Source organism: Astatotilapia calliptera, chromosome 8 (assembly GCF_900246225.1).
Source record: "Astatotilapia calliptera chromosome 8, fAstCal1.2, whole genome shotgun sequence".
In the NCBI taxonomy this organism is placed as follows: Eukaryota; Metazoa; Chordata; class Actinopteri; order Cichliformes; family Cichlidae; genus Astatotilapia; species Astatotilapia calliptera.
Genome location: NC_039309.1, coordinates 24766949 through 24788915, shown reverse-complemented (window position 1 = coordinate 24788915; position 21967 = coordinate 24766949). Strand labels below are relative to the sequence as shown.

Below are 21967 nucleotides of genomic sequence, written 5' to 3'. Positions count from 1 at the left end.
GTAACCAGATGGTAGTCACCACAGTAACCGAACCTTTTTCATTCAACTTGTAACTCACCAGTTTCAGAGGAAAGTTGTTTCTTAATCCACTTAACACTGTCCTATAAATCACTTAAGAATAAAAAAGGCATCAAACTCAAAAAATGACCCAGTATTATTTCTGTACATAACAGGCAACTAACAAATTTCAACTGTATGTTTGCAAAACAAATTTTGTGATATTTGGTTCCATTTCTTTAGTTGAATCTATGAAAAACGCCAAAGATCAGACAGTTTGACAGACATTAAATAGTGTTTTTGGACCAACAAGGCAATTTTAAAAGAGGTCTTAGCTGAAAACTTGACATATTTCAACATGGTGTGCAGTAAACCCTTAAAAAAAACTGCAGATGCAGGTGCTCAGGACGCTCTCTATAGTCCCTCTGTAGAACATGGTGAGAATGGATGATGGGAAATGGGCTTTTATCAGCTTCCACAGGAAGTAGAGACGCTGTTGGGCCTTCTTGGTTAAGGAGCTGGTTTTGAGGGACCAGGAGAGGTTCTCCGCCAGGTGGACACCAAGGAATATGGTGCTCTTGATGACCTCGGATCCATCGATGTTAAGAGGACAGTGATTTCTCTGTGCTCTCCTAAGGTCAACAATTATCTCTTGTTGTTTTCTCCACATTCAGAGACAGGTTGTTGACTCTACACCAGTCCGTTAGCTGTCACACTTCCTCTCTGTATGCTGACTCGTCGCTCGTGCTGATGAGACCCATCACAGTCGTGTCATTGGCAAACTTGATGATGTGGTTCCAACTGTGCATTGCTGCACAGTGACATGTCAGCAGAGGAAACAGCAGTGGGCTGGGCACACAGCTCTGAGGGGCTCCAGTGCTCAGTGTGGTGGTGCTGGAGATGGACTGTCTGAGGTCTCTCTGTCAGAAAGTCCAGGATCCAGTTGCAGAGGGGGGTGTTCAGGCCCAACGGGCTCAGTTTTCCAGTCAGGTGCTGAGGAATGATTGTGCTGAATGCTGAACTGAAATTTATGTACAGCATCCACACATATGTGTCTTTGTTTTCCAGTTGGGTGAGGGCGAGATATAGGGTGGTGGCGATGGCATCATCTGTTGATCAGGTGGGACAATAGGTGAACTGCAGTGGGTCCAATGTGGGTGGCAGCTGGGTCCTAATGTGCCTTATGACAAGTCTCTCGAAACACTTCATCATGATGGGTGTGAGTGCAACAGGACGGTAGTTATTGAGGCAGTACACTGAGGACTTCTTTGGCACAGGAACGATGGTGGTGGCCTTGAGGCACGTTGGAATGAAAGCAGTGCTATGAGAGAGGTTGAAGATGTCAGTGAGGACATCTAGCAGCTGGTCTGCACATTCTCTGAGCACTCTTCCAGGGATGTTATCTGGACCAGCAGTCTTCCATGGGTTAACTCTTTGAAGAGTTCTCACATCAGACGAGGTCAGAACCTGGTCGTTGTGAGGTGGGGTGATCTTCCTCACCATCACGCTGTTCTGAGCATCAAACCGTGCATAGAAGTTGCTCAGTGCATCTGGTAGGGAGGCGTCACTATCACAGGCAGGTGTCGTCTACCTGTAGTTGGTGATGCCCTGGATGCCCTGCCACATGCGCCGCGTATCACCACTGTCCTGGAAGTGGCTGTGGATTCTTCAGCCATGCGCGCATTTCGCTGCTCTGATGGCTCGAGGCAGTTTGGCCCTCACTGTTCCCCGGGCCACCTTGTCACCTGTTTTGAAGGCGGAGTCTCGAGTCTTTAACAGCACACGCACCTCTGCAGTGGTCCACATTTTCTGGTCTGGTATTATGATAGTGATGAAGTCAGTGACATGATCAATCCACTTGCAATGTTGCTGGTCACAGATGATGTGTACTCCTCCAAGTTGGTGCAATCGCTATTTGTACCAGCCTCCCTGAACATGTCCCAGTCAGTGTGCTCAAAACAGTCCTGAAGAGCAGAGAGAGCTCCAGCAGGCCAGGTTCTCACCTGTCTCAGAACCAGTTTGCAACGTCTGACGAGCAGTCTGTAACAGACAAGTGGCCAGAATATGCGAGATGGGGGAGGGGCCTCGCTGGGTGCAGAATGAGAATGTTTGTGTAAACAAGATCGAAATACACTAATACACTAATCATGATCGTGTGCACAGCGTCTCTCTATGTCTGTCTCCACGTTGGTTGAGTGTGGAGTAAGTGCATATGAGAGCATGAGGGTGGGAATGGATGTTTGTATCTGTGTGTGCCTGTATGTCTGTGTCTATATGTCAGGTTGGGTATCAGACGCCACCTCTCTGGGGACATCTCAGGCCCTCCAAGGTTTGGAGGCCTATCTCCACCCACCACCACTTCCCCTGCCAGTGGCAGACGCCCTCAGACATCGGTGCGTTGGTGGTTCTTTGTGTCCGGGGATGGGCGTCCGGGTACACACCGGCTCACTCCTTGGCGGCCGCTTATCGGGGCCTGGAGCCTGGGGCTCGCTCGGGCCACTTCGGAGGTCACTCAGGCACGGCTGGCTGCCGGCGGAGCTCACGGGCACGTCACTGCAACCCCCCCTGGCTTCTGCTCCGCGGCTGCTGAGTGAGCCCTCATCTGGGACTCTCCTCAGCTCTTTCCGGGACAGTGGCGCGGCTGCCCCTCTGGTGGTCTTCCTTGGTCTCTTGTGTTCTGGGGGCCTCTGGATGTCTGGAGTTTTGATCTCCTCCATACCTGCTTCATGCCCTGGAGGACGGGGCTGTGGCCCCCCCACACCTTCTAGCAGATCATTACATGAAGGAACCTTTTAAAAACAAGCGCGTCCATGCTCACAGGTGTACACACAGGTGATCACACCCACAAACTACACCCTTTTTGGCTCCTACCTCAAAGCACACTGTGTTCTGTTGATCTTATGTGCTGCACAATAATGTTAAATATTTAGTATTTACTGTCATATTCCCATATATCATTGTGATGTTGTTTATTCTATTACTCTTGTTCTCTTCTGCTTGTTTTCTTTTTTCTTTCTCAGCAGGTGATCCAGGTGATCGATATATGCATTTTTTTTTCTGATCATTCTGTTGGTTTTTGTCTTTTGCCCTTCTCCCCCGTCCGTCTTCTCAGCTGTTTCCCTTTCCCTCTTTCTTTCTCCCCTTCTTTCCCCCAGTCAAGTCTGTCCCGTATTCAGTAAGTGAAAATAAAATAAACAATAAAAGGTGAATCAAATGGACCATTACGGCAAGGCTGGGATGGTCAATTTGGTAAAGTAAATCCGTTGGGCATCTTTCTTTGCCTTTAGACAACAATTCTGATGGCAAAAGAGCCAAACAGGACAGGCAAAAAAAAATAAAAAATAATAATAATAATAATAATACACTAATCATGAGAGATTGTTGGATTGATTTTTACATCAGAGTGTAATGTGACCACATTTGCAGTCACATCACACTCTACGTTAGTGTTTCAAACATGAGCTTTCATTGTGCACCTTTGGGCTACACATTATACATTACAGAGGGTGAGCAGTGTAATGTAGGCTCCTCTGCCACCTGATGGCAAATTACCCAGTGCTAGTGCAAACTGTACGACGCTACACAAATTTTCCATTTTCAAAGCAAAACATAAAGAAATGAGACGTGGCTCAGGACTTTTGGACAGTACTCTATGTTAAGCCCTTAATTTGATTCTTATTTCCTAGTTTGGCCCTTTGTGAAAATGAATTTGTCACCACTGTCCTATAAATTTTTACAAATGAACTGAACTTTGTCATCTTATTGCACTTTTTCTCATTTGAATATGTTGTCTAAATGTGACAACAAATGTTGTATTTGGGAGTAATTGATATACGAATACAAAGTAAAACAGTTCACGGTGAAAACAGTTTCACAAAACCTTACCTGAGTTTCACAACTGAGGTAAGATTTGAAGTTAAAAAGTTATAGACCTTCTACATATTAATGTTATTCATGTTGGTGCTGTTTTGTTTTTTTTTGTTTCCTGTTCTCATGCTGTCCTACCATGGAAGCACAGCATGAGTAGAGGTCTCTTTTTTTCCTCTTGTACTTTCCCATTGTAGTGTACATTTCAGTGTTTTTCTGTAACGCTACCGATCTCTGACTTGTATCCCCATGTAATGTCTGTGTTGTGTGTGTAAGATCGGGGGGGGGGGGGGGGGGGGGGGGTTCCAATTCACTGCAGGGCAACCTGCATGTGGCGAATGAAGCTTTGATTGATTGATTGATTGATTGATTGATTGATTGATTGATTGATTGATTGATTGATTGATTGATTGATTGATTGATTGATTGTTATTCAACCCAGTGATTTCCATTTTTCTCTTTATAATGATGCCACAGTAACTTACAGGCAAGTGTAACATGCATACTTGAAAATCACTACTCGCTGCACCTGATGAAGCAGTTGAACAGGAAGACAGTACTGCGGATGACCCTTGCAGTGCGGCTCTCTTCGTGCTGTGATCGCGATAGTGTTAGCCCATCGTCCATGTGCCCCTCATGGTGCATGATTGCCTAAATAAGAAACAAAGTTTCTCCAGGTTCAGCAGATTCAGAAATGTATTAAGATTGCTCAGTAACAGAGGAAGTTGCTTTGCAGTTGATGGGTGATGCATTGATTGGATACATGAGGAATCTTCAGAATATTTATAGGAAATTTGCACAAAAACAGTTCCATTAGTGAAAAAAGTAAAGTCTTTTACAGCATCCAGCAGCTTTTAGAATTAGTGACAGTTCTTTCATTTTCACTAACTATTGCCACAGAGACCCGGACTAATATGTTAAACATATAAATACTTATATGTTGTTATTATGTGTTGTTAATTTTTCAAGGTTTCCCTCTGCGTTGGCTGTCAGTGGAACCATGTCAACAATGTTTCTTGATGGTATGACACAAGAATCAGAATGATTTCTGAAGTGCAGAGGTGTCTACTCTGCACAGATTCAGCCAAATACCACAAAACTGCTTGTACAGCAGAGTAAATGGCTAATGGCCAAACACATACTGCAAAGGCAACCCAAGAAAGAAGAAGACAAAGATAGATATTCTTCATTGGTCAAGTCAGTCACCAAGTCAGCTTCATTTGCAGTTAGTGAAAGACCCACAAATATTTTTATTACAATGGTGTTAATAAATTAAGCCTGAAATTTTCACTTCAATTACATTTGAAATGTTTGATTTAAAATCTAATGTGGTTGTGTACAAAAAGTAAAAACTAATAACATTTAAAAATGGTGTCATTGTCCAAATAATGCAGCAGATTCAAAGTATCTGAGGTAAATCCAACGCTATTGGGTCGATGAAAACACAGCTCATCCCCCTTTTTAATTGAAAAACTTTTCCCCATTCTGACTGTGCAAGAAGTGCATGAATTTTACATTCATCTTAATTTTACGTTAACTCTAGCATAATGAAAGTCCACAACCTCACCATGGACCATATTTACAGACACAAGTATTTATAAAGTTGTAATAGGTGAAGTTATGGTTTGGTGCAATATGGTACCTTTCTCTGTACTCCACCCATGCGTGCACACTTGGCATCAACAGTCTGGTAAGTAAGCCACAGACAGGTGTCAACATGTTGAATGTAACACACAGAGTCACCATACTTTATGTCAGGAGTCCCCATCCCATCCACGTCCTTCCTCACACCCAGGTCCAGCTTTTCCTGAAGGAGAAACAAAGAGGAAAATTCACTTAGACAAGTGAGCCTATAAAAACACAGAGAATTTCCTTCATTCAAAACACAATGATTTCATAGATTATGGCCTTCACAGACAGCACTGCTACTGATGTCACTAACTCTATACCTTGGAAGACCTGAAGCAGAAGGCTGTAGACTTGACATCAGCTTTCTCTTTGTCCATCAGCAACAGAGACTTGTCTTCTACCATGCTCAGATACTTCCCTGTGGTCACATGTCTCAGTCTGAATGGCTGACCCCAACGGATATGACTCCCACTCCACCTGGACATATTGACAGAAATCCAAAAAAAGTCAAGGAACCTGACTGATTTAATAGTGCATGTTATGAGGAATTAGACATACAGAACATCAATGGTTTCAGTGCCTTTAAACCTGCACTATACAGTATTATTTAGTCATTGAACCATAGATCGAAATACTAAATATAACATATAATGTAAACATTTCTTTTTTTACATACATATACATATGTTGAAATAAATTATTACATTTCCAACATGTCAGTGGTTAAAGTTGCCACTGTGAGTGACAGGTGTCCCCACACACCTGCTTGTCCACCACTGTGGACAGTTTCTTAGTCATCACCAGTTTGTCTGTATCTGGAAGACCCACAGGATCTGGGATGATCCCTTTTTGACCTCTGGACTTCCAGGCCACATTCAGCACAGATGTTCCTGGATACGATGCCAGCCACTTTTATGGCATTATGGCATTCCATGTATGTCCTGCCTGCTAGCATCTTGCACCCTGCAGTCATGTGTTGGATTGTCTGAGGGGCATCTTTGCATAGCCTGCACATGCGTATCATTTAAGTTCATATGTGTGCAAAGGCAGACCAGTGAATACTTTTGGCAAAGTCTTCCCTGCCATTCTTGAGTTCCTCATACACTACCACAGTTTCTCACTTAGCTCCTTATCATATGCTTTGTCTGGATCCACAAAGAGAAGGTGTAATTCCATCTGACCTTCTCCACACTTCTCTATCTACACTCTCAAAGCTAATATCCCGTCTGTAGTGCTCTTTCTCAGCTTGCAACCATATTGCTGCTCACTGATCATCACCTTTCTTCTTAACCTAGTTTCAACAGCTCTTTCACATGCATTCATCTTATGGCTCACCAGTATATCCTCTCACTCTCCAAAACTGTGTTTAACAGTCTGGTTAAAAAGTTTACTTCCCTCTCTCCTACACGTCTCCATGCTGCCACAGGTATGTCATCTGAATCAACTGCCCTCACTCCCTCCTTTCTAAGCCTCTGCACTTCCTGATTCACTAGCTCTCCTCAATCCATCTCTCTCTCTCTTATTTTCTACATTCATCAGTTCCTTAAATACTGTTTTCATCTTCTCAACACAGTCTCTTCACTTGTTAACATGTTTCTATCTAACCTGCTGCACACCCTTTCCAGCTCAATCTCTCCGCCTGACGCAACTATCACAACTTTCCTTTGTCTTCCTTTATCGTGTCTTGTGACTGACACTAGTATTACATTGGGTTTTGTATGTGTTTTACATGTGTTTTTATTTTGCATTAACCTGTTTGTAAACGTATGCAGAGCACATGTATGTTGTTTATACTCACACGACTCGCAGTGTCTCCAGCCTCCACAGTGACCTGGCATGACAGGACACGGCTCCGCCTTCGTAATGCACTGTCCTGGAGAAACGAATGACAGAATTGCAAATCTGTTTTAACAAATCTCCCAACAGTGCTGTTATATTTGCAAAGAAGATTCATAAGTATTTAACCTGATTATACAGTCTCATAATAAACCCCAGCAGTTAGTCAGATGGGAGCACAGTCACTTTGAGCCTCATTGTTTAACAGCTTGGCAGTCTCCTTTGGGAACTTCTTAAAACTATAATTATTAATAGTCTTATTCATCTTAGTCAAAGCTCTCTGTCAGTAAAGGGACTTGTTACATTCTGTCCCTCCAAGCAGAACCAGACAAACTGAGTATTATATGTGTAATGGCCCCAACTGGTGGGTAAAGAAAGCTGAAGGTAGGCAGAACAAAAAATGTTGACTGGAGAGGCGTCTTTTGAAATAAGACTTGGAAACTACGTGTGTTCTTTTAGAGCCGTCCAGTGGGATATAGCACAGCATTAGTTCAGCTTACCATCATCCCTATATAATGGCCCAGTCACGCTAGACTACTGGGAGAAAAATAGTGGCTTCCCAGCACCGATTTGGGTTTTTGTTTTTCTGTTTGTTCCAGTCATTCCAACTGCTTGCGCAGAGGTTAAGCATGCAACACCCTCAACCTCTGTAGACCACTTTCACTCACAAGGTAGTTGCACTGGTGGATCTGTGGAGCTTGGATTGACTGCAATCACTTCCAGACAGGTTGGTAAAACCTTGAAAATAACTGCTGTCCATTGAATAAACACAGATTACCAACATGATGCAGTCAGTCTGAGTCTCTGCTGATGAGCACAACTCAACAACTATTTCACTATTGGTGAAGGAATTTTTTAATTTCTGCTTCCAAACTAAAGCTTTTGCCTGGACTTTGAATGTACAGTGCTGTCTGCATTTTCTTAGACTTACATGTTTCAAATAATCAAACCGTTTTAATATTAGACAATGATAACTTTATATTGTTTCTGTCACGGTTCTGGGTCAGTTTCAATGTTTTGGTTTATTTTGCATGTTGGAGTGTTTTGGGGTTGTCTGGTGTTTTGATTATTTGTGATATATTATATTACTGTGATTCTGGTTTGGGGTTTTTGTTCGCAGGTTTTGTGTGAGTTTAGTTCTGTGTCCTGTCTGCGTCCTCGTGTAGTGATCTCTTGTTTCCTGTTTTATTGTGAAGGTCTGCGTCTCATGTGAGTGTGTTCAGTTTTACCTCTGTCTCGTCTTGTTGATTACTCCCAGCTGTGTCCCTACATGTGTGTGATCTCCCTGTGTTTCTCTGTGGGTATTTAAGTTGCGTCTTCTGTCTTTGTAGTTGCTGGTCCGTCTGTGTATCCACCATGTTTCATTCGTGTGTTCCCTGCCGTCATCGTCATGTACCATCGTCTTCCTTCCTTTATATCCAGGTTCGTGTTCTTGTTCATGCTCAGTAGTTTAGTTGTCCCAGTATAGTTTAGTTCTCTGTTCTGCCGTTTGCCTATCTATACTTCGTGTTCAATAAATCACCTTCACAACTGCCTGCGTTTGGATCCTCCTTTACCTTTTCAACACGGCTCTTCTCACTCGCCAGGACAGTACGGACCAGCCAGATATGGATCCAGCGGCATTCACCCCACCCACGGAGCTTCGAGAGCTCATAACGGACTCAGCTTCAAAATCAATCAACCTGTGGCTAGAGCATGAGGGAGAAGCATTTCTCTACATTCTGGAAGCCAGGCTACAGCAGCTTATTTCCAATTATCCCTGGCTATTGGACTCACTGCACCCGCTGGTACAAAACTTCATTCTCCACGAACTCCACCTTCACCTGGAGGTCCCGAGTCGCCCGTCCAGCGTCAAGCCAAGTTAGCTGGTGGGTCCGAGAAGCCCACCCAGCACCACGCCTCGTCTGCTGGGGGTCCTGGAGGACCCAGCCAGCACATCCTCATGTCAGCTGACGGTACGGGGAAGTCTGTTCAGCCGTCACCTGCTGAATCATCCCCTGCGACTTCTACGCCATCACCTGCAGCATTCACATCACCGCCTGCAGCCTCACTGCCTGCTGCATCCGCAGCATCACTGCCTACTGCATCCACATCGTCGCCTGCCGCATCATCGCCTGCAGCATCATCGCCTGCAGCATCATCGCCTGCAACATCATCGCCTGCAGCATCGCCACTGTCAGGTTCCACGGCCGCCACGCTGCCGTCCGGTTCCGCAGCCGCCACGCTGCCGTCCGGTTCCGCAGCCGCCACGCTGCCGTCCAGTTCCGCAGCCGCCACGCTGCCGTCCGGTTCCGCAGCAGTGTCTTCATCCACGCCTGCAGCGTCAGTCTCATCCATGCCTGCAGTGTCAGCCTCATCCACGCCTGCAGCGTCAGCTTCATCCACGCCTGGTCCTGCCTCCGTGTCTTCATCCACGCCTGGTCCTGCCTCCGTGTCTTCATCCACGTCTGGCCGAGCCTCCGTGTCTTCATCCACGCCTGGCCCAGCTTCAGCGTCCGGTCCTGCCTCGTCTGGTCCTGCGGTTGCCACACTGTCATTGGACCCAGCTCGTCCTGTTCCGCCTCGCCTCTGCCAGCCGCTTTCCAGGCCTCTAGTTGAGCGTCTGTCAGTGCGCCCCAGGGTGGCTGTGGCTACATTGTAGCTTGCCATCACCAGTGTGTGAATGTGTGTGTGAATGTGTGTGTGAATGGGTGGATGACAGGTTGTGTAAAGCGCTTTGGGGTCCTTAGGGACTAGAAAAGCGCTATACAAATACAGGCCATTTACCATTTACCAGCGTTATGGCCGTCAAGGTCAGCCTCCGGAGAGAGTTCGTCGCCACCGCTGGCTTCGCGGCCGGCCTCCGGACCTTCTCAGTGGCCGCCACTGCCTTCCAAGTGGCCGGCCTCCTGATTGGTTTTGTCTGCACCGTTGCCGTGTGCACGGATGGCCCCCAGAACTGTTTGCCCATCGCCGCCGTTGCCGTGTGCACGGTCGGCCCCCAGAACTGTTTTGGCTCTTGTGCTGTCAACCTCCGGGTCGACCCCCTGAACATTTCATGGACTCTTGTTGAGCTCTGGTTTGGTTTGGTTTTTGATCTGTTTTCCTGTGTTCTTGAACTGTTTTCTTGTGGGGTTTTTGGACTGATCTGGACTCTTGTGCTCCTTGTTTTTTTTGTTTTTTGTTTGGATCCTCCTTTACCTTTTCCACACGGCTCTTCTTACTCGCCGTGACAGTTTCTCTTGTAAATGAATTCACTTAACTACATATGCTAATGTAATAAATGTATAAGACTATATACTTGTACAACTTTTGTTATAAAGAACTTAGATATTAATTTAGTTATTAGTCAGTTATCATAGTTATAAATAGAAAGCCCAGAGTATTTTTTGAGACTGAGTAAACGAATAAATTATCAAAATTTCCCATTAATTACAATCCCCAAATTACTTTTTAATGGATTGAGATCATATTAATTGTTTGATCTATTTCCCTCATTTTTTTTATTCATAAATAATATACAGAGTCATCATATTATTTATTGGTGCAAATGAAACCTATTAATGTCTGTGAAGGTTCTCAGTCATCCAGGTCATCGTAGTCACAGGAGCTTGGAAAGAAAAGCGTCTGGACTTCTTTAAGTTGCTTGAAGACGTTTCACCTCTCATCCGAGAAGCTTCTTCAGTTCTAAGGTCAAATGGTGGAGAGTCCCAGATATAAACCTAGTGGGAGTTTCCCCCCACAGAGGGACAATAGGACCCCCTGATGATCCTCTAATCGCCTGAGCCAAGGTGGGAAACTGGGTGTGGGTCCCAATCAGCCAGAGTTTCGGGTGTGTTCATTGTGAAACCTGGCCCCACCTTATCATGCGAATTCCTGAGGTCAGATGGCCCAGGATGTGAGTGGGCGTTAAGGCGTCTGGGAAGGGATCTCAAAACTGGATTATAGATGGCAGAGAGTTGGTGTCGTAAACCCCCGCCTCTGTTCAAAGATGGTCGCTCACAGTGGACATAGATGGCTTCTTTCACTCCTCTTTCAAACCATCTGTCCTCTCTGTCCAAAATGTGAACATTGGCATCCTCGAAAGAGTGTCCTTTATCCTTTAGATGCAGATGGACTGCTGAGTCTTGTCCTGTGGAGGTGGCTCTTCTGTGTTGTGCCATGCGCTTGTGAAGTGGCTGTTTGGTCTCTCCAATGTAGAGGTCTGAGCATTCCTCGCTGCACTGTACAGCATACACCACATTGTTAAGTTTGTGTTTTGGCGTTTTGTCTTTGGGGTGAACCAGTTTCTGTCTGAGCATGTTGCTGGGTCTGAAATACACTGGGATGTCATGCTTGGAGAAAACTCTCCTGAGTTTCTCTGATACGCCGGCTACATAGGGGATGACAATGTTGTTGCGTCTGTCCTCCCTCGCTGGTGTCTGATCTTCTTTTCTGTGCCTCTTTGCTGACTTTAAGAACGCCCATTTAGGATAGCCGCACGTTTTGAGTGCTTCCTTTACATGTGTGTGTTCCTTCTTTTTTCCTTCAGGCTTAGAGGGAACATGTTCTGCCCGGTGGTGTAGGGTCCTGATTACTCCAAGTTTGTGTTCCAAAGGGTGATGGGAGTCAAAGAGGAGGTACTGGTCCGTGTGTGTGGGCTTCCGGTAAACTTCGATGTTGAGTTTGCCGTTCTCTTCAATGTGCACGGCGCAGTCCAGGAAAGGCAAACAGTCGTCCTTTGTGTCTTCCCTGGTGAACTTGATGTTTTTATCCACAGCGTTAATGTGCGCAGTGAAGGATTCCACTTCTTGTGTCTTGATTTTGACCCAGGTGTCGTCCACATATCTGTACCAGTGGCTGGGTACTCTTCCTTTGAAAGAGCCAAGAGCCTTCCTTTCCACTTCCTCCATGTAAAGGTTGGCTACAATAGGTGACACGGGGGAGCCCATGGCACAGCCATGTTTTTGTCTGTAAAAGCCTTCGTTGTACTTAAATATGTAGTGGTGAGGCAGAGGTCTAACAGTGTGCAGATCTGATCGGGTGTGAAGTTGGTCCTGTCCTCCAAGGAGCTGTCTTCTTGTAGTCATTTTCTGACAGTCTCCACGGCCTCCGTGGTGGGTATGCAAGTGAAGAGAGAGACTACATCAAAGGACACCATGGTTTCATCTGGATCCAGGGTAAGTTTCTGGACCTTGTCGGTGAAGTCGGTGGAGTTCTTGATGTGGTGTGGGGTGTTCCCCACGAGAGGCGCAAGGATGGTAGCAAGGTGTTTAGCAATGTTGTAAGTGGCTGAGTTTATGCTACTGACTATGGGTCTGAGTGGGACAGCTTCCTTGTGGAGATTAGGAAGTCCGTAGATGCAGGGTATGGCATCCCCTGGGTAAAGGTGATGATATGTAGGGCGGTCAATGATTTTGTCCTTTTCAAAGTCTTGAAGGCAAGCTATAACTTTCTTTTTGTAGCTGCTTGTGGGGTCTCGCTTTAGGGCTTCGTAGGTATTGTTGTCACTGAGGAGAGTAGTGGTCTTTGTATGGTAATCTGTAGTGTTTAGGACCACGGTGCATCTTCCCTTATCAGCTGGTAAAACAGTGATGTTGTGGTCTTTACTCAGGGAAGCGACGGCCTTCTTTTCTTGTATTGTGAGGTTGGATGGAGGGACTTTGGCACTGGAGAGGGTGGCTGAGACTTTCATCCTGATTTGCTCTGCTTCTGTCTGTGATAATTTATTAATCCGTATGGCAGATTCTGTGGCTGTGATGAGGTCCACTATGGGCAACTGTTGTGGAGAAATGGCAAAATTGAGTCCTTTGGCTAATACTCTCTTTTCAGGTTCAGTGAGAATCCTGTCTGAAAAGTTCTTAACCCATTTCTCCTGACTGGCATCAGGTGTGTTTTCTTCTCTGGGTTGTGTAGATTCAAGATGAGGAGTGTGTGTTTTTGAAAGCAAGGTGTGAAATTTCCTGCGTTGTCTTTCTTTTCCTTTAGAGTGTTGGGCCCGCTGAGCCTTGTCCACAAACTTGTAAACCTCTTCTAAAATTGGAGAGGGTAGAAGGATTTCCAGTTCCTGCAGGGTCTGGCTGATCTTGATCTGGAGGGCATCTATGGTGAAATGGACCTGTCTTATCCTTTCACTTAAAAGGTGATTTTGTGCTCTCTGTAGAATCAAGTCTGCTCTGTATCCCCTGACAGTGGATCCAAGGCGCAGGCTCTTAGGAACAACTCTGCTTTGTCTACATCTTAGGTTGAAACGGAGATGGTTCCTATAATCCGCTAGTTTCCTTGATTCCCTTTCATACTCCCGCACCAGTTGAAGGGTGTTCCTCCCAAAATGTACGGCAATATGTCTGTGAAGGTTCTCAGTCATCCAGGTCATCGTAGTCACAGGAGCTTGGAAAGAAAAGTGTCTGGACTTCTTTAAGTCTATTAATATTGGCAGTGAGTCTTAATCCCTACATTCCTTATGTAATCCCTCTTCTTTAGCTTCCTTATGTTTTCTAAGTGTTGATCCTTGTAAATATAGAGTTAGAAATCTCAACTATATTGGAACAACACTGTACAGCCATTGACAGTATGCTAAATTGGGGTAATGTGTGCATTTCTCTTTTTTCTCCTCTTGATCCAGCTGTTTCTGAGAAGCTGCACTTTGGGCACCGGTTCAGCTCACTGAGCCAAGCAGGCGGCCATACGCCACACGGCTGAGAGTGGGTTCGAATCCACTCTGACTCTCTCTCTTGCACAGACAGCATCATAGCATATGTCATCTCAAGGTAACTTATACAGGAAGGTTAAGACTCTCTGTGTGTGTGCGTAAACTGAATTATTTCAGAGCAGTAGCACCACTAAGCTTTGCACCTTACCGCCTTTGCTCGTCTCCATGCTCCCCAGAAGGAACTGTTAGGCACTCGTCCATGTGACCGTGAAGTAGGCGCAGAACATCTCCTCCAATAAGGAAACCTAAAAGAAAGCAAAGGGTGAGGATTTTTGTTTTTTTATTAAATGAATGGAGATAAAAGGGGCAGATAGGAGGGCAGATCAGAGGGTGAAACTTGATACATAATTCTCCAGAGAAATGACAAAAAAGCAGCAGTACACCTGCTATCTTGCATGCGTTGCTATTTTTGAAACTCATTTGAGTATTCGGATGAACCTGACGTGGGAAGGCAGCAACTGATCTTTATATTTCTGAAACACCCCTGTTCAGATATATAAAGATCAGTAGAAATACTTGTCCAAATGAAAAACAGCTATGTTTCAAACAATGGCACTCAAAACATCAGCGTCGGTGAAAAAGTGAGTCATGAACTATTTCTGGACGTCCCACAAAAATGAGAATTTGGTTACAGATACAAAATTGTGAAAAGCTCCACAGCATTTTGTATAGAGGTGTTATACTGAAAAAAGATGACTGACGTTACTGCACCCTACTTGGTAAAATCTAGACAGAGAATTATTAAGAAAGGTTTTCAATCTGTTTGTGGATATAGTAATAGATGTAACAGAGGTCAGCAAGCACCTTGTTCCAAAGAACAGGACCACAATAACAGAAAGCACTCTCAGCAGACTGTGATCTGATTCTGGGAACAGTTAAAAGATCTGAACCTGATGACCTGAGAGGTCTGACTGGGCTGTAGACAGTGAGCAAATCAGAGATGTACTGGGGCGGGGGGACTAATAGAACTAATAGAAGAATTTTAAAGGTAATTCTATATTGCCCTGGAGCCAAATGAATAGAACTGAATGAGCTGAAGACGTCCTACTAATGATTTGGGGAGTGCTGCAAACAGAGCATTGTGATAAGCTATTCTAATAATCTCACCAGTAGCTGCCTCGTCCTGAGCCTGGTTCTTCCTGTTAAAAGGGAGTTTTTCATTCAGACTGTCACCAAGTGCTTGCTCACAGGGGGTCATCTGCTCGTTGGGGCTTTCTCTGTAATATTGTAAGTTCTTTACCTCAAAATATAAAACTCCTTGAGGCAGCTGGTGTTATGATTTGGTGCTTTATAAATAAAGCTCAATTGAATTGAACTAGAACTAATCTACTCAATATGAACAGGATCCACTTTCTCAGTGTCATTTTGAAGATAACAACCCATGTTCCTCTCTGGAGCATCCATTGGAGTGTGAATGTCAGACAGCAGAAAGAAAAAAGTGCTTGTTTTAGGCATGTTGTATAAATAACTATGAGTATGTAAATTAGAAAAGCGTTACAGAAGAACCAGTCCATTTACGATTAAATAAACCAAGGACTGACCCTAGAGAAACTCTGATTGAATTTTCAGTTTTTAACCTTTGATTTTGATGGGAGCCAATCAAGAACCTGACCTGTTAAACCAACAGTGTCACAAAGCCTTTGAATTAGGTTGTCATGGTCAACAGTGTTGAAAGCAGCAGAGACATCAGGAAGAACTGAAACTCTCTGTGAATCACTGTTGATCCTCCTGTTCATCAGTAATAACTGTTTAGTAAGAGCTGTTTCTGTGTTATGATGAGCTCTGAATCATGACTGCTACTTATCATTAAGACTGTGAGTTGAAACGATTTTCCAGATACTTTGCTGAGGAGTAAAAGATTAGACATACGTCTGCAATTATTAATTACCAATAGATTACAGTACCAATAGATTACAGTACATATAAGTGACACAGGGAACCTGCCAGACTGTAGAGAGCTGTTGATAATATTTACTAAATGGTTTATAAAAAGTGAGATGCAGATCTGAACAGTTTGGTGGGGACGGGGTAAAGTAAAGAAGGTTTGCTGAAGATTTGCCAAATGGAAGGCCATGCTTTAAACTGCAGGGCGTGACACGGATGGACAGGGTTTAATGTGAACAACATCACAGGATCTTTGAGGTCTGCTGGCTTCCTGTTGGTGACTGATCCATTGTTATTGCTTTAACATGAGCACAGTAAGTAATATATTGATGTATTAGTAACTGTAGATGTTGAAGAGTTATGTGATCATGAGGTCCCAAAATGGGAATTACAGGAATAATGTTTTTATCCAGGTTGTAAGCTAGGGATAGGAATACTGATAAGAATTTAGCAATTCCATTAGTAGTGCAGTACGCTATTTTCCTCCTCGCCACACAAACTGGAATCAGGTTCTTTACAAGAACCAGTTCTCAGCTCCACATGATAAGCAGCTGGAATAAGTGCGGGTTGATTAGGACTGGCATAAGGACCCAGATGATAGTAGCTGGACTGCTCAGACTGAATAGGTGGTAAAGAACTGATTTAACCTACTGAAATGGGAATACAGAGTGGACAATAGGAGATGTTCGAGAACAGACGTTTTAGTTTAAGTTCATTTGAATGCTTGTATTTGACTTTCCAGTTGGGCTGTTTTCTGGCTGAGCTGAAGAGTAGCCAGAAGGCAAGATGGTAGCAGATCTCTGAGGTGGAATCCGTCTGTAGCTATTTACCATTGGGTGCCATAGGGTGGCCAAAGGGGGGATCCACAGAGTAGAAGAGTACACACTGACAACAAACTGAAATGGGTTGAAAACACCGCTGCACTCTACTCTTTTAATATCTGTCGGACGGACAATGCTCAGGATTGTCTATGAGTCTGTTGTGGTCAGTGCCATCCTCTGTGCTGCTGTATGCTGGAGAAGCAGGTTGGAGGTTGTGGATGCCAACAGACTCAATAAACTGATCCCCAAACCAAGTAACATTGTGGGGATGGAGCTGGACTCTCTTAAGATGGTGTTGGAGAGTCCAAGATAAGGACAATACCTCCTACCGACTCCATGATGTGCTGGCCAGTCGCAGGAGCATGCTCAGTGAGAGACTGACATGACCAAAATGCACCACTGAACAAGACAGGAAGTCATTCCTGTACAACTCCTCCATCTAAAGCACAAGTACACATTGCAATAGTTGCACATCCTTACTAATTGCACATCCTCTACCGAGGCAGTAACAGTACAGTATGATAAAACGCGCACCTCTATGTCGACCATTTATATTTAATTAGTGTAATATAGAGGGATATTTATAATGAGAGCTATTTGTATCTATTAGAGTCATGTTGTTATCATTTCCAACTTGTAATATATTGTTTTATTTAGTTACTGTTCTTACAGTCTTGGAGTAACTGTGACTACATAATTGGACAGCGGTAATCCAGGTAGTATATCGCAGCTATATGGTGGAAATAAAGCATTTTGACTCTTGCTATTGACGTCTGTTTAAGAATGTAAGTAAAAACTTCTTAAGTTGTTGAAAAGATGACAATATTTGTTTTCAGTGCAGCTAAACTTTAATAAACTGTCTTCTACAGAAAAACCTGATAAGTCCAACTATGACAGGCTCGTATATAAGCCGACTGTTACAACACATGAACTGTGCATGGATGGGGTTTATGCTATATACTTGTCTCTGTTCTAGGATGCCCTCTGGACCCAGTGGAGGTGGTGAGTGACAGGAGAATGGCGGCTAAGCTGTCATCCCTGTTGGACAACATCTCCCACCCCATGCAGCAGACTGTGACAGCACTGAGCAGCTCCTTCAGTGGGAGACTGCGGCACCCACGGTGTGGGACGGAGAGATTTCGCAGGTCTTTCCTCCCCACTGCTGTCAGACTCCACAACAAAGACTTTAACTGAACAAACACACACATCCACACATGTGCAATAACACTAAGTGCAATAATCTTTTCTGGCATCGTTGTATTTTTACTCAGTTGTATATAGCATTCGTATTCTATTTTTATCTTATTGTATATTTTTATTCTATTTTATTCTACTGTATATAGTATATTATTTTATTCTATTCTGTACAGCTGTGTACTGTATTTATTCTTATTGTATTCTAATTTTTGCGTCATAACTTTTGCACTGTCCACTTCCTGCTGTGACAAAACAAATTTCCCACGTGTGGAACTAATAAAGGTTATCTTATCTTATCTTATCTTATCTTGTCCCTTTTTTGAGAATACAGATTATTTAAGGGTCAGATTATTGTTCGATTTATTTTTGGTTGTTGTTATATATATTTTATATTTTATATTCTTTATATTCTGAACAAAGGTAAAACTGCAAAAAAGGAAGAAAAAAGAAGAGAGAGAGAAAGAGATAAGGATACCTTGTGCTACTTCACTCCCAGAACAGATGGGAGCCACACTCCACAGTGTCTGCTGGAAGGCTGCATCGACATGGAGACTGCCATTACCATAGGACAGGTGCTACAGGAAACAGACGTGAGTCATGTTTGAACTATTTACTGACACACCACACTGAAATATATACAGAAAGTATTTCCAAATCAGAAACACCAGTTAGACAGTAGGAAAAGCAAATCAGTCCTGATTCATGAGATTATGTGATTATTCAGATACTTTCACAGTACAGGATTAGAGGTACAGTTTTATATTCTATAAAGTAAGTGTTTTAAATATATAGAGAGGGAAAAGGAAAGCAGAGCCAATGGAGAGCAAGATGCTGCAGAATGATTTCGGGAAATTAGGGCCGAGTCACACAGGCATAGAGACCCTTCAGCTTTCATCTGGCACCCACGGGTCCCAAAGGAAACATTTATTTCCCAACTGTGTTGAGATTTGTGACATGATCACATTATTTGTGCAGATTTCTCAGTTGTCATATAATATTACAATCCAATCTATAACTTTAATAATAAATGATGAATACAACAAATACTATACATTTAATAAATAATTATAATATAACTAATAATAATAATACATTTTATTTAAAAATAGCGCCTTTCAAAGCACCCAAGGACACTGTACAACAGATAAAAACACAGAAACTGGAAGTAGTTTTGTTGCCTAAACCTCAAAAAAAGACCCAATAAAATAGTGAATAAAATTGGAAAGTATTTGCAGTCTCTTGTGATTGTATGCCAACGCTACACAACCTTATACTCTTTTTAAAACTAGTGTTATAAACACCAGTTACATCTTTACAATAACTGTGCAGATAACGGTCTGTAAACCAGTTATTAACCAGAGTATAAACACTGTTATCTTATTGTTTTTCTACAGTAAATGTATTTATAAAGGTGCTACTGACATGAAATTATCACCAGATGTTGGCAACAACCCATCCAATACAAAGATGCAAAGAAGATGTCCATGAATCTTCTTTAGATCAATAGAAAGGAAGATGGCGCCTGTGTGTTTGGCATGCCGTCTATCGCTCTCTTCTATTTGTTTTATTTTATTGTTTTTAGTCAATTTTGTGCAACATGTCAGCCCTACATTGTTTTATGATCGCCAGACATTATAGGAAATAGGCTTATCTACCCAAGCTTTAGCTTGGTTTGGAAATGACAACCAAGGCTTTCTGCCTCCTGATTTGGAAGTAACACCACCTAACTGGCGCTCCTTACCACTGCCACTGGATGTGCGGAAGCGACGCAGGAGACGGGGTAACCGTGAAGGTCGCCTTGTCAAACTGAGACTCAGGATCTCTTGTTTTCCTCATGAGCTTTGCTCAATTTGTCGATCCTGCCCGCAACTCTTGGTGCCGTTGCGTGCTTTGGACCCGGTGGACTCCTGCTTGGTTCCTGTTGTGGGATCTCTTGAGAAGGGTTCTGCAAAACCCTCTCCTCTCCGACATCTGCGTTGGCGTGGAGTGGACCGAACAAACCTCCGACCTGTGGATCTGGTTGTTGCTGCCTCGGAAGCTCCCGAGCAAATTCCTCTCAGGTTGGGATTAATTAACGCCAGATCGGTGGCAAATAAGACATTTATTTTGAAGGAATTTTTCTGACACAATTTGACACAGTGGATCACGATTTGCTGATCTCCTGCTTACAGCACTGTGTGGGAATTTCTGGTTCGGCACTTTTGTGGTTAAAGTCCTATCTCTTATGTAGCTTCATCCTCTGTGGCCCCTCTGCTTTGGGGTGCGCCACAGGGATCTATTCTTGGGCCATTATTGTTTTCACTGTACCTTTTGCCTCTTGGCGCGATTTTCCGAAAGCATAAAGTGCCATTACATCTATACGCAGATGACTGCCAGCTCTATTTACCTTTTAGTCATTCTGATAGTCTCCCAACTGGACCTCTGCTTGACTGCCTTACTGATGTCAAAGCATGGATGGCAAAAAACTTTTTAAATTTTAATGATCAGAAGACTGAAGCAATTTTATTTGGCCCAAATCGTTCTTCTCATACTCCGGATGTTGATCTTGCAGCTTTGACTTCCCAACTAAAGAGTTCGATCACAAATCTCGGAGTTAAAATTGATTCTGCACTTCTGTACAATCAGCATTTTATCACCTCAGACGTTTATCAAAGGTTAAGCCCTTTCTTTCCAAGCGTGACTTGGAAAGCGTTATTCATGCCTTTATTACCTCACGTTTAGATTATTGCAATTCTCTTTTAACAGTGGTTGGGCAGGGCACTTTGTCACGCTTGCAATTAGTGCAAAATGCTGCGGCGCGATTTTTAACTGGCAGAAGAAAATTTGATCACATCTCTCCGATTTTGGCCTCTTTACACTGGCTTCCAATTGAATTCAGGATCCGTTTTAAAGTCCTTTTATTGGCTTTTAAATCTCTAAATGGTCTGGCACCTGTTTATTTGTCTGACTTGTTGAAGCCCCACTCGTTCCCTTCGGTCAGCTGAGCAGTTGCTGCTTTCGGTCCCAAAGTCACGGCTGAAACTTAGAGGACACCGAGCGTTCTCTGTTGCAGCGCCGATGCTTTGGAATAACCTTCCTCTCCATATTAGACAGGCTGCATCAGTGCCAGTTTTTAAGTCTTTATTAAAAACCTATTTTTATTCTCTGGCTTTTAACTCTGTGGGTAACTGATATTTATTTATTTATTTATTTATTATTTTTTTATTGCTACATCTGGTTTTATTACTATGTGCATGTTAGTATTGTACAGCACTTTGGTCTACCAGGTGTGTTTTTAAAGTGCTATATAAATAAATAAATGATGATGACAGATGATGATGAATTACATTTTGTGTAATAAGGAGAAATGACATGGGGAAAACGTACTGAACACATGAAGAAAGGGAGGCACAAAAAGGCATGGAACTGCTGAAATCTATCAGTAATTAAACAGCAATCCTGCCACTTGGTGCAAATTATTTTCAGCTGGTTCCAGCTGATGGCCTATAAAGAGACGTCTCATTACCAAGGTGCGATCGTGGCTCAAGAGTTGGGAGTTCATCTTGTAATCTGGAAGGTTGTCAGTTCGAGCCCCGGCTCCGACAGTCTCGGTCGTTGTGTCCTTGGGCAAGACACTTCACCCGTTGCCTACTGGTGGTGGTCAGAGGGCCCGTGACGCCAGTGTCCGGCAGCCTCACCTCTGTCAGTGCGCCCCAGGGTGGCTGTGGCCACAATGTAGCTGCCATCACCAGTGTGTGAATGTGTGTGTGAATGGGTGGATGACTGAATGTAGTGTAAAGCGCTTTGGGGTCCATAGGGACTAAGTAAAGTGCTATACAAATACAGGTGTCATACATGAAACATCTCATGATGGGTAAAACCAGTGAGCTCTCTCATGAAGGTACTGGTTACAGAAGAATTTTTAAACTGCTAAAGGTATCATGGTATGGGGCAGTTCTTCATCATATGGCACTAGCATGCCTCATATAACTGATTAAAAAAAGAAAATCTGCTGCCATCTACCAGGATGATGAACATTAAATAAGGATGTTTCACACAGGACAATGAGACGATGATGCTGCTAGAA

General features: G+C 43.6%; 1 protein-coding gene across 7 annotated transcripts in view; it reads right to left on the bottom strand.

Moving 5' to 3' along the window:
* The window catches only part of ryr2a (ryanodine receptor 2a (cardiac)), a 301573-nt gene that overhangs the window by 202446 nt on the left and 77160 nt on the right, over positions 1-21967 (bottom strand). For all 7 annotated transcript variants that reach the window (XM_026177557.1, XM_026177561.1, XM_026177558.1 and 4 more), the window contains exons 7-12: positions 18377-18476; positions 14148-14244; positions 7292-7366; positions 5814-5970; positions 5507-5671; positions 4394-4515 (exon numbers count right to left, since the gene is read on the bottom strand). In XM_026177557.1, coding sequence (XP_026033342.1) covers positions 4394-4515; positions 5507-5671; positions 5814-5970; positions 7292-7366; positions 14148-14244; positions 18377-18476 — 716 coding nt within the window. The remainder of the gene's footprint in view (positions 1-4393; positions 4516-5506; positions 5672-5813; positions 5971-7291; positions 7367-14147; positions 14245-18376; positions 18477-21967) is intronic.